The sequence below is a fragment of the Mustela erminea genome, chromosome 4 (genome assembly GCF_009829155.1).
Source record: "Mustela erminea isolate mMusErm1 chromosome 4, mMusErm1.Pri, whole genome shotgun sequence".
Classification (NCBI taxonomy): Eukaryota; Metazoa; Chordata; class Mammalia; order Carnivora; family Mustelidae; genus Mustela; species Mustela erminea.
This window is the reverse complement of record NC_045617.1, coordinates 116,311,467-116,328,695: the sequence shown is the minus strand read 5'-3', so window position 1 is coordinate 116,328,695 and position 17,229 is coordinate 116,311,467. Positions and strand designations below refer to the sequence as shown.

The following is a 17,229-nucleotide window of genomic DNA, read 5'->3' as shown; positions in this document are numbered from 1 at the left end:
TCTAGTACATGTGTATCTATGAAAACAACCATGGATCTTCTTAGCCAGCCTCAAATAGGGGGAAGCAGCAAAAACTACTGCAGCTTTGAAAGTGGAGAATAAAATAAAATTATAGCACTAAGTCCTGCAGATGGCTCAGGGGGCAGACCTCTGAGGACGTCAGAATGAGATCCTTTTCACCCCCAACTTAGATATATGTTTCTTCTAAAAGAAAGTGGTTGATCAGACCTAAGTGTTCATGAATGGATAACATATATATGGTTCAGCCTTAAAAATAAGAAAATCCTGTCATGTGCAACAACATGGATTAAACTCGAATTTGGAGGACATTATGGTAAGTGAAATAAGCCAAGCACAGAAAGAGAAATACTAGATGATCTCACTTATGTATGGGATCTAAAAAAAGTAGAACTCACGGAAACAAAAAGTAGAATGGTGGTGGCTGTGGGCGGGGGTGAGGGGAAATGGAGAGATGTTGGCTAAAGCTACAGTGTTGCAGTTGTTAGGTAGGATGCATAAGCTTTGGAGAGCTAAGGCACTACAGAGCTATAGCTAAGGATATAAGTCTATAGCATGGTGGCTATAGTGAATAACACTACATAGTATGCTTGAAATTTGCTAACAGAGTAGAACTTTAAATGTTCTTGTTGTACTCAAGAAATGATAACTGTGTGAGGTGGCTATATGTCAATCATCTTGGTTGTGGTAATCATTTCACAGTGTATGCATACACCAGAACATCATGTCGTGGATACCATAAACACATACAACTTTTATTTGTTAATTATTCTTCAATAAAGATGTGGGGGCAGGGGAGAAAATGGTTTATCAGGAAGTTCTTTAGCTGACTGAGGAGGATTATTTGGAAATATAATACTCAACTAAAAAAACAAAAGAGTGTCCTAAAGATGCTGGAGAAATTTAGATGGGAGAAATGCCATTTGAACTGCTAAACAATACCACCAGAGCCTTTTTCTTCTTCAGTGGCTCTCAGAAGCAATGGTGATGTTGTATCAGATGAACCTGGGGTCTGTTTTTTGTGAAGCAGCCCTGGATCTCCCTGAAAACAGTCTGAAATCTTCATCTGTTTAAGTTTCTGGGGAAAAAAAAAACAAACATTGAGAGGGGGTGGTGGTGGTGGAATATTTCTAACACAGTTTTATAGAAATAATTGAAATGTCCTCTGGTGTAAAATCAATGGAAGCATGGATACTGAATGCAGGCAGTTATCCAAATGCTCTTGATTTTTGCTAGAATCCAAAAATATGGATGAAATTATCACTCTTATTCCCTGCAGAAAATGAGACAAAAATCTCCTTTGACAGAGGAATGCAAAAACTATAAAAAAGACCTGACTCCGAAGTCCTCTGCTGAATTTCAGAGCTCTCACTGTTGGAATGAATGCTAACTGGGTAGCAGAGTGACTCATTCTGGGCAGAGGTCATCTGGCACTTGGATGGAGGCAGGTCCTGAGAGCCTGCAGGACGGGTGGGGCGCTGCGGGGGCACATCTCTCTGCCCGGCAACCTGACACCCATGGGGATATGGCCTTCTGTGCCAGATGAGGAGAGACAAACCACTAAAACGATTAGCTGAGGATCTGAGGATTTTCTTTCCAATGGAAGACAGTTAAGACAACTTCACACATTTCCAAGGTCTAAGAGAGAAATGCCCTAGGGGTGGAGTCATCACTGGCCCTGCCCTTGGCTGTCTGGCCATTGTTTAGGAAGGAAGGAGTTTTTACTCAAGTGGTTGGCCTTTCCTTCGTCTTTATGATACCATGAGTTTTGGGCAGCAACATTTCCTTTCCTCCCACTTTGATTCTTTCTGGGCTAGTTTGTGGACATTGATGTTTCCGTAGAAAGGGATAGTCGTGCTCTAGGCTTCGTCACACTCATACACAAGCGAAAGCTGACATCTTTATAAAAGAAGTCTACCTTCTTCAAAGAAGACTCTTAAAATTACTTTATTTATACTGTGTCTTTGAATAAGTATGGAAAGTACTCAGTTAAAGGCATAGCATAAATTCGAGAGCATTTTTTGTTTTCATATTGGAAGTTTACTTGCTGTTGGGTACTTCACTCTTAGTCATCTTTTTAGTGTCTTTCCTTTTCACTCGGTCATTATTTCACTAATCCATCATTGATTTTATGTTTACAATAGGGCTTTACTGGAAAAGATGGTGCAATGGGACCCAGGGGCCCCCCCGGGCCACCGGTAAGAACTGAATGGATTATATTTTTGTCTCCCCACCTCACAGCCTCTACCCCAGCTGGTAGGGAAAAACCCAGTAACCTGGCCTTTGAGGCACATTCCATCAGTGCTGTGGGTACACTGTCAAGGGAGCTGTTGGTTTTTTTTTTCCTAGATCAAAATGGGCTACTGAAAACGGATGTGTTAAAATATAGAGTCTTTCTTTTTAATCAAGTTGTATTTGGAAAAATAGAAAAATACCCCTAACTAACTTGGCCACTGGCTGGTTGGTACTCCCATTCCTTCCAATCCCATGTTGAGTGGTAGGGTTTTAAGACCTTACTGATGATTACTTTCTGTTCTAAGATTTTGAGAATCTATGGTCTGTCATATTTCGATTTTATTGATATTTATTGCTGAGCACTATTGGTCATTCTGAGAAAATAAGTTTCATCCAAGTAGGTCTTCTATTTAAGATCTTTTGGGAAAATACTGAAGCCAATGATTTGGAAAGTTATCATCTATATACTTGGGTGTGGGTGAGATCATAATGAACTTCTGTGAAGTGCTGAATGTTCTTCGTGTCTGATGGGAGGAGATGAGGATTTGAGTGTTATGTGTTAAAATAATGTTATTATTCATGTTTAATATATATGTTCTCAGGTAGAGGAGAGTGTAAATGTATAGTAAACTGGCATTTTAAATATTTACTATGGAGCTGACTTAATATTTGCATAATTGACAAAGGATTAACTGCCCTACAAAGTTTGATGATTCCCTTTTAAGGAAATTTGGGGCTTTAGAACATAAAGTATTAGTTAGGATATATTATAAATATTCTGTGAAAAATATGGCCAAGACTTTCAAAGCTGTGTTAAAAGCAACAGGGAGAAATTCTTATGGTTTGGATGGGATGAGGGGTGCTGACATGATAGAAGAAAATGGAAGTGTAGAGAAGGCACCAAAAAAAAAGTGAATATATAATTTATTACATGGAAAATAAGAAAAACCTGATACAGAAGAATACATACTCTTTGATTCCATTCAAATGAAATTCTAGAATAGACGAAAATAAGCTCTGAGAATAAAATCAAAATAGTAAAAAAAAAAAAAAAAAAAAAAAAAAAAAAAAAAAAAAAAAAGTGAATGTCTGGGTGGAGAGCAGGACTCCCAGGAACAAGGGTTTCTGAGATTTAGCACAAACCCAGCTACTTTCTTGATTTCTTCCCCAGCCATAGTTTTCACTCCTCTCTTTTGATGGGTTTTCTGGTTTTGCAACAGAGATAAACTGAAAAACAGGGATTACTTTCTGCAAATTCATTTAGTAACCAATCTATTAGAACCACATTCTGTGAACTGTGAAACTGTGTGTATTTATAGATTTTCTCCAAATGGTCCTAAAGTATGTTTGAGAACTATGCATTCCATAAGACTGAGAATTATTAAGATTTTCTTTTTCCTTCATGCTGTCTTGAAATTTGTTTTTACTCTTCCCTGTTGCATGCAGTTTCTGAGAAGGCTTTTAAAGCTGGCCATGTTGGCTAGTTTACTTGAGATGGGATTTTTCTTTCATTGTCTCCTTCCTTTTCTCGGCCTGGCCCATTTGTTGCAGGGAAGCCCAGGCTCTCCAGGCGTCACAGGACCGAGCGGGAAACCAGGAAAACCCGGAGACCATGGCAGACCTGTAAGTGGACAGATTGCATGTTGTGATTCCTTTTCCCTGTGGCCATAAATAATGAGGATGCTGCAAGGTTTTGACCTGTTTATGTTACCCGGGCTGTAATGGGTTTGAAGCATTTGTTGAAACTCTGCTAAACCCCTGGATTTCATATGGTACCAGTTCTAAAGTTTTCTCTCTGAGTTATAATATTCGGGGATGAAAATTGTGGTCATAGGGTTTCTTTAAAAGGCGAATGGGATTTTGAGCCAAGGCACATATTTCTGCACTGTATAAACACTTGAAGCTGGCTCAGCAGAATGATGCTTTTATTTAGGAGTGGTGTGCTGCTTAAGATAGAAAATACGTGGTGGTGGTTCTTGGTGCCTCAGTCCCATACGGAGTTTGCAGATGTTAACCCTTCATGAAATTCATCCAGCCACGCCTTCCCTCATTTCCCTTTCACTGAGGATGCTTGAACAGTAGTCTCAGGTTTAAAAGGATTTCTCTAATCCACTCCTTTACTTTTTTATGGGGCCCTTTCTTTCAGCCAGAGGGTTTGGTTAAAGTAATAGTTAAGATGGCATCATGTGGATCTGGTGTTTTCAAGTTAGTCCCTCCAAAATTGAATGTGAAGTGCCTGAAATTACAAATCCATAAGTATTTGCAATCACTGTGGAGCATCATCTTCTTCTATATAGCCTTTTTCTTCTTTATAAGTATGAAGTGTGAAAATATTTTTTTAGCAGTTTGTCTGAATTGAATTCTAAGAGCTAAAAGTTCATGTTGAAGATAATGAAGTCCAACTATTAGCAATGACACAAATCCATCGGGGCTGTTCTCTGGACAGAACTCTTTTTTTTTTTTTTTTTTTTTTAAGTATTGTCCAAGTCATATAAATCCCAAGCTTAAAAACTGTTTAATGTCAAAGAAACTTAGGGTAGAATCTTTATGTGACAGGACCTGCCTTCCCTGTTTACATAAAATTAAGCAAACAGCATAAAGATGAAAGGACTCCTGATACACTTTATAATCTGTGAGTACCCGAACAGATGCATTTATTACTCTCTTTTCCTCAATGAATCATAGAAAAAACTTCACAAGAGCAGTTTAAAGCACATGAAACTTTTCTACCCATTCACAATTCTGTTTCATTAGAGTTTGACTGAAATGGAGTCTCACGTAAGAATCTACCTGATGTACTTTATGGCTGGAGCTAGAAACCTAAAAGAAACTACTGCTCCCTTTACTTGAAATGTGATCTCTAGATACTGGCAATAAAGATGATTTCTACAAATCATATATGCTAGAACAATCTCAGAGTGGCAGTAAATCACACACACACACACACACACACACACACACACACACACACACCAGGAACAGTCTCAAAGTAGCAGTAAATGTAGGAGAAAAAAATTCCTTGCAATTTACAGAAGGCTCCAAACTGAGTCATAATAGTGTTTCCATAAGAGTCTAATATTCTTGGCAAAGGGAGCACTAAACTCCGTTTCTTATTATAATCTGGTAACATTTGTTTGGACCTTACCCACCCTCTTTTCTCCCTTTATTTTCCTCATCCTTCAAAGGGGGAAAATTGTTCTTTCTTTTCTTCTCTTTTCTGACATTCCCTTAATTTCTAAAACTAAAACTAGCAGATGGGTGTATAAAGGTCTTAGCAAAGAGCTCGGTTCAATCACTGTTAGCTCATGTCGTTAGCTATGGTCACCAGTTGGTATGTTTTTGCTAACCTGTAACACACGGTGCTGTGTAGAGGATGTTTTAAGGAACTGCTTGTGGAATTTCTGCAGTCATTTATTCAGCACCTGTTTAGTGCCTAACTGTGTTAGTCCGTGTTCCAGGGTCTGGAGATAAAACAAAGTCTCTGTAAACAAGACAAAGTCCTGGTCTTCATGGAGATTCTTCTAGTGGGGGATATAGACCCAAAATGTGTAACTAAACACTATAGTTTCTGGTGGTGTTGAATAATATGAAGAAAAAGGAAATGGAGTAAGGGGTCAGGGAGTTGTTGTGATAATGAGAAGGTAGTTATTTTAGCTATAGTAGTCAGGGAGTCTCTATGAGGAGGTGACACTGTAGTGATGTGAGGGAGGAAACTGTTTGAGGATCTGTGGGAAGAAGAGCCCAGGTATGAACAAAAGCCTGGAGGGAGGAACGAGCCTGGCAAGTGAAGGAACAGCAGAGACGCCTGCGTACCCTAAGTGAAGCGTATTGAAGGGGAGAGGGATGACAGGCGAGGTCAGAGAGCTGGGTGAGGTGATCATGAGGACAATCTAGTCGATGATATGGAATTCTTATTTCATGCTAAGTGTGATGGGGAGCCCTTAGAGGCAAAGAAGTGACATAATCTTATTTCCCTTTTAAAGATATCACTCTGGCTTCTAATGTGGAAAACAGACTCTACAGGGGCAAAATGGGAAAACAGGAAGACCAGGAAGATAATGGAGTTGTTGAGGCAAAATACTTGGAGGTTGTAAGAAGTGGTTTGGTGTGGGATGTTATCGGAGTATCGGGTTTGTCAGTGGTTTGGATGTTCCTTCCATGATCACGTTTGGCAGCCTAGAAACACATTACGGAAAGACAAAAACTTCTTGCCTTTAGAGAGCTTTTTTTAAGATCCTCTTCTGGGCCAGTGAGAGGCTTGACCGAGGAGGGACAAATATTCTGTCCTGCATTTCGATTGAGTTATTTAGTAAGAGAGGCGCATGGTTCCTTTTATACTCGATGCACATGCACACACAATAATTGGAGGAAGTCAGAGATGTATATTTAGTTAGGAAATTGACCAAAAGCCCCCCACCCCCAGTTCTTACTGGAACTGAACTCGGATTAATCTCATGGATGAGCTACAATAAGAAGCTGAGCTACCCAGCCATGGTGTTGTAAAGGAAAGCATAATGGTACCAAAGGCAGTTTCTCATCTATATTTTAGTTCCAGGCTTATACTGTGAAGAGCATCATAAATGTATGTAGAGCACGTAACTTCTAAATGTGTGACCATAAAATTCCCATTTCATGGGGCACCTGGGTGGTTCAGTGGGTTAAACCTCTGCCTTGGGCTTGGATAATGATCCCGGGGTCCTGGGATCGAGTCCTGCATTGAGCTCTCTGGTCAGGAGAGCCTGCTTCCGCCTGTCTCTCTGCCTACTTGTGATCTCTCTCTTTGTAAAATAAATAAGTACAATCTTTTAAAAAAATAAAAAGATAAAATAATAAATAAAATTCACATCTCAACACTAATTTGGAGGCTATGTGCTCTGAGAGAGACAGAGAGACAGGGAAAGACAGAAAGTTTCCTTTTGACAGACAGGCAAATTGCAAGCAACATGGTTAGAAAGTTGCTGTGTCATTTTGCTAATCTGTTAGAAAGCAGACCTTGGTGTCTTTCATCATGTGCCTTCATGAATCATTTTAGATCATGCTTGTCAACTTCTAATCTATGAAATTACTATATTTCAGGGTCCATCTGGGTTGAAAGGAGAGAAAGGCGATAGAGTATGTATTTCTTAAAATCTGATTTACATTTATTTTGTGTGTTAAACATTGAAGTCTGAAACTATAGAAATAATATGCTAATGATTCTCATTGATTTAATTATCAAGGGAGACATTGCTTCCCAGAACATGATGCGAGCAGTTGCAAGACAAGTCTGTGAACAATTGATAAGTGGTAACATTTCTTTTCATTTTTAATGTATGAATGGTTTTTAAATTTATTGCTGGAAAATGCAGAGTTGAGTCATAAAGTTTCTAAGATATATGTTTCTATTTCATTTTGATGATCTCGTATTTTTATACATCTTCAGTTTTGGATCTAGTTAGATAAAACTAGTGATATTTTAATGATTGTCATGAAGATAAAGTAAGAACCCAGAGTAAAATAATCACCTGTTATCCTATACTTGATCTGATGCAAAATCATATTTTGAAAGGGCTTTTCAGTTTCCTTATTAGGATTTTCAGTGATCTTCATCTGGGTATATGTAGAAGCAACAGACATTGGATTTTCAAAGTTATAAACTATAAGTTATTCTATGACTTTAAGGAAGGAGGCCCATCAAGATTAATTTGATCACAGAAAATACATTTTGGCGGGGACCTTTTTATTGCTTCCTTATTTTTCAGACTCTTTCTTCTTATTCTACAAAGCTTACCGAGTAGTAAAGTTCAGTGCCCACAAACCAAGTATGGCCTTAAACTCAAGGTTCCCTGTTTCAGGAGTCTTAACAGTGTTTCTTCAGGTCTCATCCCGAGGACCACCTGCTTTAGAATCACCTTGTTAAAAACGAGGGCTCCTGGGCCACCCTAAACATAGCAAATCACTGTCTTTGGACACGACGCCCAGAAATCTGTATTTTTCAAAGGATCCCATAATCGATTCCAGCTGATACCACAGCCTATCATCCTTAGACACACACAAAAATGGTATACTTCCTTACTTTAAGAAAGGTTCTCTTTCGAGTGACACCATCTGGCAAACCCCAGGGCTTTATATCAGAGGTATATTAAACTTTCACAACTCTTTTATGGTTTATAGTAACGCTGTGGCTTACTGCTCAGTATTTTGTGGAGACAGTTGTTTATCGGGGATCATTTTGTTTTGGATGGCTGGAGTGTTATTTTTAGGCTTCTAATTAGAATGTGTCCTGGAGGGGAAGGAATGGAGATGGATTGCACTAGACCCTAAGAGAAAAGAGTTTCACCATCTCAATCCCTTCCCTCATGGGTTTCTTATTAACAAGTCTTCTTTCTGTTTGTAGGTCAGATGAGCAGATTCAATCAGATGCTGAATCAGATTCCAAATGATTATCACTCCAGTCGCAACCAACCAGGCCCACCGGGTCCCCCAGGCCCCCCAGGCAATGCGGGAGCCAGAGGTGAACCAGGACCTGGGGGGCGACCAGGCTTTCCTGGCACACCAGGGATGCAGGGACCCCCGGGTGAACGAGGTGGGTGTCTCCGGCTGCTACGCAGGGATAAAGGAAGGAGTTTGCAAGTGTGGGATCTGGATAGGTTGAAAAGCATGTGGAAGATGTGGTCCATATAGAGTATGGAGTATTATGCCTCCATCAGAAAGGATGAATACCCAACTTTTGTAGCAACATGGACAGGACTGGAAGAAATTATACTGAGTGAAATAAGTCAAGCAGAGAGAGTCAATTATCATATGGTTTCACTTGTGGAGCATAACAAATAGCATGGAGGACAAGGGGAGATGGAGAGGAGAAGAGAGATGAGGGAAATTGGAAGGGGAGGTGAACCATGAGAGACTATGGACTCTGAAAAACAATCTGAGGGTTTTGAAGGGGCGGGGGGGTGGGAGGTCGGGGTATCAGGTGGTGGGTATTATAGAGGGCACAGATTGCATGGCGCACTGGGTGTGGTGCAAAAATAATGAATACTGTTATGCTGAAAATAAAAAAAAAGAAAAAAGAAAAAAGAAAAGCATGTGGAAGACTGAACTTGGCAAACTGCTTTAACTATTCTTGTTTGGACAGCCCAGGAAGAGCTGTGTGTCCATGAACCTGTCTTTTCATTAAGGCAGCCCCGGGCCTTCGAGATCTGTATCAAAGAACACAGGAAGATTTTGTCAGGAGATCTCAGCAAAGATAATGCTATGTACTGATGGTTGTTGTCCTTGTTGGTGGAAGAAACCGTATTCTGGCAAACTCACTCAGACACTAAAATCTGATTAATTATTGTGACTACCAAGAGTTGGGCTCCAACTGAATGTACTTAAGCAGCCCTACAGTTTTAGATCCAAACTCTTCTGGTGCCTTTATTCAGGGCCTGGCACCAGTCTTACGTGTTTGTTTGGCTTTAATTTCATAGTAGATAAGTGTCATTGAAAGAAAAAAAAGAAAAATAGGATTATTTGATTCCAGATGTTTCAGGATTTTGGTGTTCGCTTTTGTTAAAGCAGCAGTTAATATTCCGGAGAAGATTCAGAGACTTTGGTAATTCAGACGGTTTGGATGCTGTGTGGTAGGGCTACTGAAGATAAGATACCTTTAAGATGTTTCTCAATGAGTTGTAACTCTTCATTCAAGATTCCTGTTCTTAATTACTGTTTCTAAAAAAAAAAAAAAATATATTAGACATGTTTGTTTTCTTCAAATAATTTTCCCCCTGACTTGTAGCCAGATTTGTTTCTTGGCCATGAATCTGGAATTACCCAAATGTCTAGAAAGAATTTGGCTTCAAGAGTGAGCTTCTGTGAAAAATTGGGTCCTGCTTTCACTAAAAGAAGTGAATTACTTGAATTAAGCATTATCAGTTAAGATGAAAACTACATATTTCCTGATAATTTTCTCCCTGTGCTTTCTCTTTCTGTCCTCGCTTAGGGTTGCCGGGAGAGAAGGGCGAAAGGGGAATTGGGTCTCCAGGACCTCGAGGGTTGCCTGGCCCCCCAGGTACGTGTGCCCGGGCATCAAATAAGTAAACAGCAGAAACACTGGGAGAGTGTACAGCCCCAGGAGGTTGATTCACAGTCTCCTCCTCTTCGCTTCAGTCAGGACTGCCACCATGAATGTATTTTAGCAGGAAGTTCAGCTTGGATAACCTTCTCATTTTTATGTTCTCTTTGTTCAAAAAACTGTTCGAGTGGGTTTCATTAAGCCTTCACTGTAACTTTAACATACGAGGGTATGAGTTTTAGTGACACAGAGGGTTGCTGTTTTCGTTTTTATGGAATTCCTATTTGTTTTGTTTGACCCCATGGCTTTTCAGGATGGTGTTATTTCCTGTTTCTTCTGGTATTGTTCAAGAGGTTGCTAGCAGACAGAAAATACATTCTTATTAAAAAGCCTGACACATTGCAAGATTTCATTCTCAGTTTCTTTATTGATGTTCTGGAAAGAAATAATAGCCATCCAGTGGTTTTATGCATTTTGTTTCCTAGACTGAAAATGAATTTTTGTTTTTCTTCATTGTAAGGCCCATGAGACCCTTGAAAGGTCCATAAGGTCAGCCCTAGTAGTTACATCTTTACGTTTACGTTAACTGTAAATAAGTACAAGATCCAGAAATAACATCCCTCTGCATAGTCTGGAGGTGTGGAGCAGGCACTCCCATGTTTTCCTGGCAGTCTGATGTGGCTAATATAGCCATTTTCTTCAGAGAGTTTTATCTCTGTAGAAGTGGGAGCCATCCGGAGAACTCACTGATAGCTTTAGTTTGGCTTAATTCAGTTTTCTTTGAATAAAATCGTTAAAGCAGTTACCTCTCTGTCATTAACTCTGGATGGATCATTGGTAAGAAAGTTCCACACGTTGGTTCATACCACTGATCTCTTAAGGAAATATTTTCTTACCATACCCTGTGTGTCATATAGTTTTGAGAAGTGTTGATTGCCTCAGGAAATGTATTTAACAAAAGGGGAAATCTTTGTTTTAACCCCGTACTAGGTCCACAGGGAGAATCCAGAACAGGTCCACCAGGGTCCACAGGATCAAGAGGTCCCCCTGGCCCCCCGGGTCGTCCTGGAAACTCAGGTATCCGAGGCCCCCCAGGTCCTCCTGGATACTGTGACTCGTCGCAGTGTGCCAGCATTCCATACAACGGACAAGGCTATCCAGGTATGTTGTTGCCAGTGTAGGAAACCAAATTCACTCGAATTAAGAACCTTTATGGAAATCAAGTTCCCTAGGATTGAAGGAAGGTTGATTTGGGGATTTCTTGAAGATATCAACTCTTTCAGTTACGTATTTTGATCATGTAGTAACATTGTTCTCTCTCAAAGCATAAAACATTACTTCATTGTTAGGAGTTGAATAATTATTTGCATTTGCTCTTCCTTCCTATATTTCTACATTTGCCAAATCACATTGTAAACCTCTCCTTAATTTCTTTAGGGAGTTCAGAGAATGCTATCAAATGACTTTTTTTTTTTCTTTAAACCTAAAGATTGGGAACAGGGATTTGTTGAATATAATTTTAGAATATCAAGAGTACATACTAAAAAATTGTTTTGGGAATCCAATGTTTAGGCAAACCACTTGATATCATGGTGCAGACAACTGAAAATAATTCACTGTCTCATGCTATCCATAGTATTAACGTGCATAAAATCTGGGACTTGAGTTTTTCAGAGAGTTGGTAGTGCATATCTAGTGTTTAACCATTACAGAGGCCAGGTAGCTTGTCTCTACTTTTGGGGTTGTGGGGACAGGAGAGATTATGTTGATCTGGGAATAAAAAAACTCATGTTTTAATCAGTGGAGACCTTTTCATCAGCGCACCCTCAAGCATCTTGCAAGTTTTAAAAATGATACCGCTGTTTGATATGGTTGGCTACTAGCAAATAGTGCATGAGTAGTTGAATATCTAAATATCTATATATCTATATATTTATGTGCATACTTACATATGACCAAAAATAATAATGAATTTTAATGCAAATTTCTCATGCAACTCATTCACAAAATTACAGTTTAAGTCTTTATAAGATAAATTTTAATTCCCTCTACCTTATGGTATGTATGAATAACTGGAAATATATGGATATATATATATATATATATTTTAACCATTACATACTTAGATGGATGTGTATATATATTTTTTGCATAGTAATTCAACTTTTAAAAACTATCATCTTTGACCTGTTTCAGGTTCCGGCTAACAAAATTTTCTAAGTCGCCAGTGCTGCTTACAGTTTGAATACATGAAAATCCTGTTTCTGAGATGTTTGCGCACGTGCTTATTAGGAAATGAGTCTGTATGGAAATCTCACCACAGATATGGTTAAAGAGCCGGGTGGACATCATAAAGGAGGGTGGAGACTCTTTATACTAACTTGAATGAGACAAAAGCAGTGGTGTTAGTTTATAAGCCTGATGCATTTCAGTAATAATGTAGAAAAATATTATTAAAAAAAGAAAAAAAGTTCAAAACCACAACCAAGAGGAGCCTCACTGTGAAAGAGGCGCATAATAAAACTACTAACCAGCAGAGGTTATGCTATTTTGAGAAAAACAATTAACCTGGTTCAAGAGAAATGTTTTATGTAAATAATAAACTAATTGTGGCTTGTAAATGATTTGTATGTGATCCTGTCCACTAAAATCACTTAACAATTCTACAATAAGCTTCTGCATCAAAGCCTGCTGCTTGCTCTCTGCCGAAATAACACCGAATGGAATCTCTACATCTCTTGCCTGTTAGCCATGTGTCTGATTCAGGGCATGTATCCTATTACTCATTTTTTGTACATGTACTCTCGTTTGGTTTTGTAACTTGCAATTTTCAAACCAAAGTTTTACAGTCACTTTTTCTCTTCCTGTTTCGCTGTAGTCACTGGTGTTCCTTTCCCCCGCGCCCCCCGACTGTAACTCAGTCTGTGGGAGGGACGGCCCCAGAAAACGTCGTGTACTGTATATTACCTGGTCATAGTTGATTTTCGCCTCCACAGTTCGGTTTCTAGGAGCCAATAAAACTTCCCCTTGCCTCCTCATCTTTCCAAATTGTTCTTTGAATGGAGGAGTTTGAACTCATGAACGGTTGCTTGGGGATTTGTGAAAATCCTACCTAGGTTTCCGCGTTTACAGTTCTTTGGCGCAGCCTCGGGCCCTTTCCAGGTACTTGTGCAATGATTGTATTCACTGCTGGATCCTTGGAGGTTCAAAAAAAAGTGCCATTTCATTATTTGATCATCACCAAATTCTCTCTGCAAATGGACGTAATCAGAACATTGTAACTTATCTATTTATAGTGATGAGATTAAGACTGGAGTGCCATCACCTCGGGTGATGAATTAGCTTTTGCTGTGTGTGTGCCTTCCAAATCATGCCATAACTGTAATGTTGAATCGGACAGAGCCCTACGTGCCCGAGGGCGGGGCCTACCTGCCCGAGCGCGAGCCCTTCATCGTGCCGGTGGAGCCTGAGCGGACGGCAGACGAGTACGAGGACTACGGCGCCGACGAGCCTGGCGACGAGCAGCCTCCCCACGGGCGCTGGCGGCGCGCCCTACCCCGCGGCGCCCGGCAGTGAACCTGAGACCGCGCACCGGGCGGCCACTCTGGGGGGAGGTGTTGGGATTTTCATTTACAGGTCAGACAGAGCAGTGTACGTCTTATCTGCGATGTTTCTTCTGGCGTTGCTTCATCCAAGAGTACGCTTTCTGACTGTAGAGAACCTTGTTTCTGCAGGAAACCTAGCTCGCTGCACGCAGTTTTGTAGACATTTTTGCCTTTGCCCTTGAAATGCTTGCAAAATACTTTGCTCGCGAAAGCTGCAAGGAGAGAACGTGCCTTGTGACTTCAGTTAGCACAAAGGGCAGCCTCAGTGAAACTCTTAGGTTAAGCAGTAAGTCCTGGAACCCAGAACTACTGTATATTTCCAGAGGGCAGTTCATCTTTTCCAATACTTGTTTGCAAATTCAGTTACACCACGATTAAAGTAATTCCCCTCCTCACACCAAAAAGGAAGAAAAAAACAACTCCATTGCAATTATTTATCTTCCTCTTCTATCTTCTGTTATGCATTAGGGCATAGAATGCTCTTATACATCTCCTTTAACAAACACAAACCTTAAGCCATTTAGCTGAAATTACTGTATCAACTGGATACAGTTCCATATTGCCTTAAACCTCCTTGTTTTAGACACACTAACATTTATGCCAAATTGCAGATTATTCTGCAGAGATGGAATTGCATGTTTGTGTTGTATATTTAGTATGAACTATTTTTTTTCAGAACATAATGTTTCTTAGTTATCAAAAGCAGTTGGAAAATGTTTGCAAGACTATGAACATAGAATTGCTGCTTTTATATTTTAACTGCAGATTGTGAATTTCACTGCCTTATATTATTTATTTCTGAAACAAAAGAGGCATTTTTCAATAAAACTACTGAAAATTTGACATGGTATGTTCTTTTTTTGAATGGCCTTTTGGAGTGTTCAGGCGGTTGTCACAACAAACAAGTTTATATCCTTGGATACGGTTACAAATCTTGCTAATACTATTAAATTATGCTAAATAACTTTAGATTTTTAATGATACGGTGAAGTCATAGAGAATGTTGAGAGCCTTAAAAAGCTCAGCAGATTCCAAAGGCTTTATTGGGAATGTAGAGGATGTGTGGGTTGGTGGAAAAACAACGAGGTATCCTAGGAGACCCCAAACAACTAAATAATCTTTAACAACCCACATGATTTTGATTTAATCACCTTCCTATACCATATTTTACCCAACAACATGTTTAATGCAAAAAGGAAAATTCCTTAATGGAAATTTTTACATTTAGTTTTAAAAATGTCCTAAATGTAAAAATTTCCTTCTGCACTTTAATGAATTCAGTAACTTCATTCTAAATAGCAAAGCAAACAACGTAAGTGTTGGTTTGAAAGAACCAACATTAACAGAAGAAGAGAGGTAGCAGTAAAAAATTTGCTGCAGAGAAAACATTTGAGTTAAATACTTCCTGGAGACCAAGATCAAAAGGAAATGACATTAAAAGAATATATTGTGCTCAGGAAGTTTCTAGCACATAGTGATAAAATCATAGCATTCACAGGTAATTCCCCAGTACCTACATTTTATTTATTTATTTTTTAATTATTATGTTCATTTAGCCAGCATATAGTAAGTACATCATTAGTTTTTGATGTAGTGTTCAATGATTCATTAGTTGTGTGTAACAAACCAGTGGTCATCACCACACGTGCCCTCCTTAATACCCATCACCCAGTTACCCCATCCCCCACCACGTCCCTTCTGTAACCTACATTTTTAAAGTTAGGAGAGACCCCCGGGATCATTCCAGTTCAGTTCTTTGTTTTATGGAGAAGGAAACAGACTCAGCTAATTAGCATCAGAACAAGACCAAGACTCTAGGTCTTGTGGTTCTTTTTTTTTTTTTAATTTTTAATTTTTTATAAACATATATTTTTATCCCCAGGGGTACAGGTCTGTGAATCGCCAGGTTTACACACTTCACGGCACTCACCAAAGCACATACCCTCCCCAATGTCCATCACCCCACCCCCCTTCTCCCAACCCCCCCTCCCCACAGCAACCTTCAGTTTGTTTTGTGAGATTAAGAGTCACTTATGGTTTGTCTCCCTCCCAATCCCATCTTGTTTCATTGATTCTTCTCCTACCCACTTAAGCCCCCATGTTGCATCACCACTTCCTCATATCAGGGAGATCATATGATAGTTGTCTTTCTCTGCTTGACTTATTTTGCTAAGCATGATACACTCTAGTTCCATCCATGTTGTCACAAATGGCAAGATTTCATTTCTTTTGATGGCTGCATAGTATTTCATTGTGTATATATACCACTTCTTCTTGATCCATTCATCTGGTGATGGACATCTAGGTTCTTTCCATAGTTTGGCTATTGTGGACATTGCTGCTATAAACATTCGGGTGCACGTGCCCCTTCGGATCACTACGTTTGTATCTTTAGGGTAAATACCCAGTAATGCAATTGCTGGGTCATAGGGCAGTTCTATTTTCAACATTTTGAGGAACCTCCATGCTGTTTTCCAGAGTGGCAGAGACATGAACAGACATTTCTGCAAAGAAGACATCCAGATGGCCAACAGACACATGAAAAAGTGCTCCATATCACTCGGCATCAGGGAAATACAAATCAAAACCACAATGAGATATCACCTCACACCAGTCAGAATGGCTAAAATCAACAAGTCAGGAAATGACAGATGCTGGCGAGGATGCAGAGAAAGGGGAACCCTCCTACACTGTTGGTGGGAATGTAAGCTAGGTCTTGTGGTTCTTAACTCAGTTTTACTACAAGATGCACCCTCTCTGCCCTCCTGGGAACACTTACTTTCTGGGCAGGAGCTTTCAAACCTTAGAGTTCTATGAGTTTATTCTGATGGATTTTCTGATTCATTTGCATTTCTGATGCTCCTTAATGAAGAGCCCCTGTATCAGGAGATTGAAGACAGGTTCAGTTCCCTGTCACTGACGGCAGAGTCCCAAGGCCACATAAGTTTGGGGCACAAAGGAATTCCATCTTCTCTCACTGGCTCAGTGTGGGTTTCAGTCTTGACATTGATGATGCACTGAATTAATTACCTGCTAGTCTGTGCTGGGAGAGGAGATGAGGGGTCAAGGCAGTTCTAACCAGGGGATAAGCACAAAATTAATATTTAGCTGAGATTATATGTTGTGGTTTCTATTATCATAGTATATTTTTTCCTTAGGTTTGTTAAAATTATTTTTGTAATACCTCTGAGTGAATACAGATAAGTGATAGGGAGAAGTGGCCAGGTAGCCTCAGTTTAGAAACTAATGGCAACATGTGAATTTGGTTTATTTATTCAGACTTACTTTTGAGGGAACACTTATTCTAGCCCTTTATATTTGAAAGTATTATAAATTCAT

General features: G+C 39.6%; 1 protein-coding gene across 1 annotated transcript in view; it reads left to right on the top strand.

Annotated features, from left to right (window-relative positions):
* The window catches only part of COL12A1 (collagen type XII alpha 1 chain), a 118,019-nt gene extending 104,071 nt beyond the window's left edge, over window positions 1-13,948 (top strand). The window contains 8 exon segments of the mRNA XM_032340481.1: window positions 2,163-2,216; window positions 3,805-3,876; window positions 7,330-7,365; window positions 7,473-7,539; window positions 8,630-8,818; window positions 10,214-10,282; window positions 11,276-11,446; window positions 13,686-13,948. Coding sequence (XP_032196372.1) covers window positions 2,163-2,216; window positions 3,805-3,876; window positions 7,330-7,365; window positions 7,473-7,539; window positions 8,630-8,818; window positions 10,214-10,282; window positions 11,276-11,446; window positions 13,686-13,861 — 834 coding nt within the window. The 3' untranslated portion in view covers window positions 13,862-13,948.
* Window positions 13,949-17,229: the final 3,281 nt, after the last annotated feature.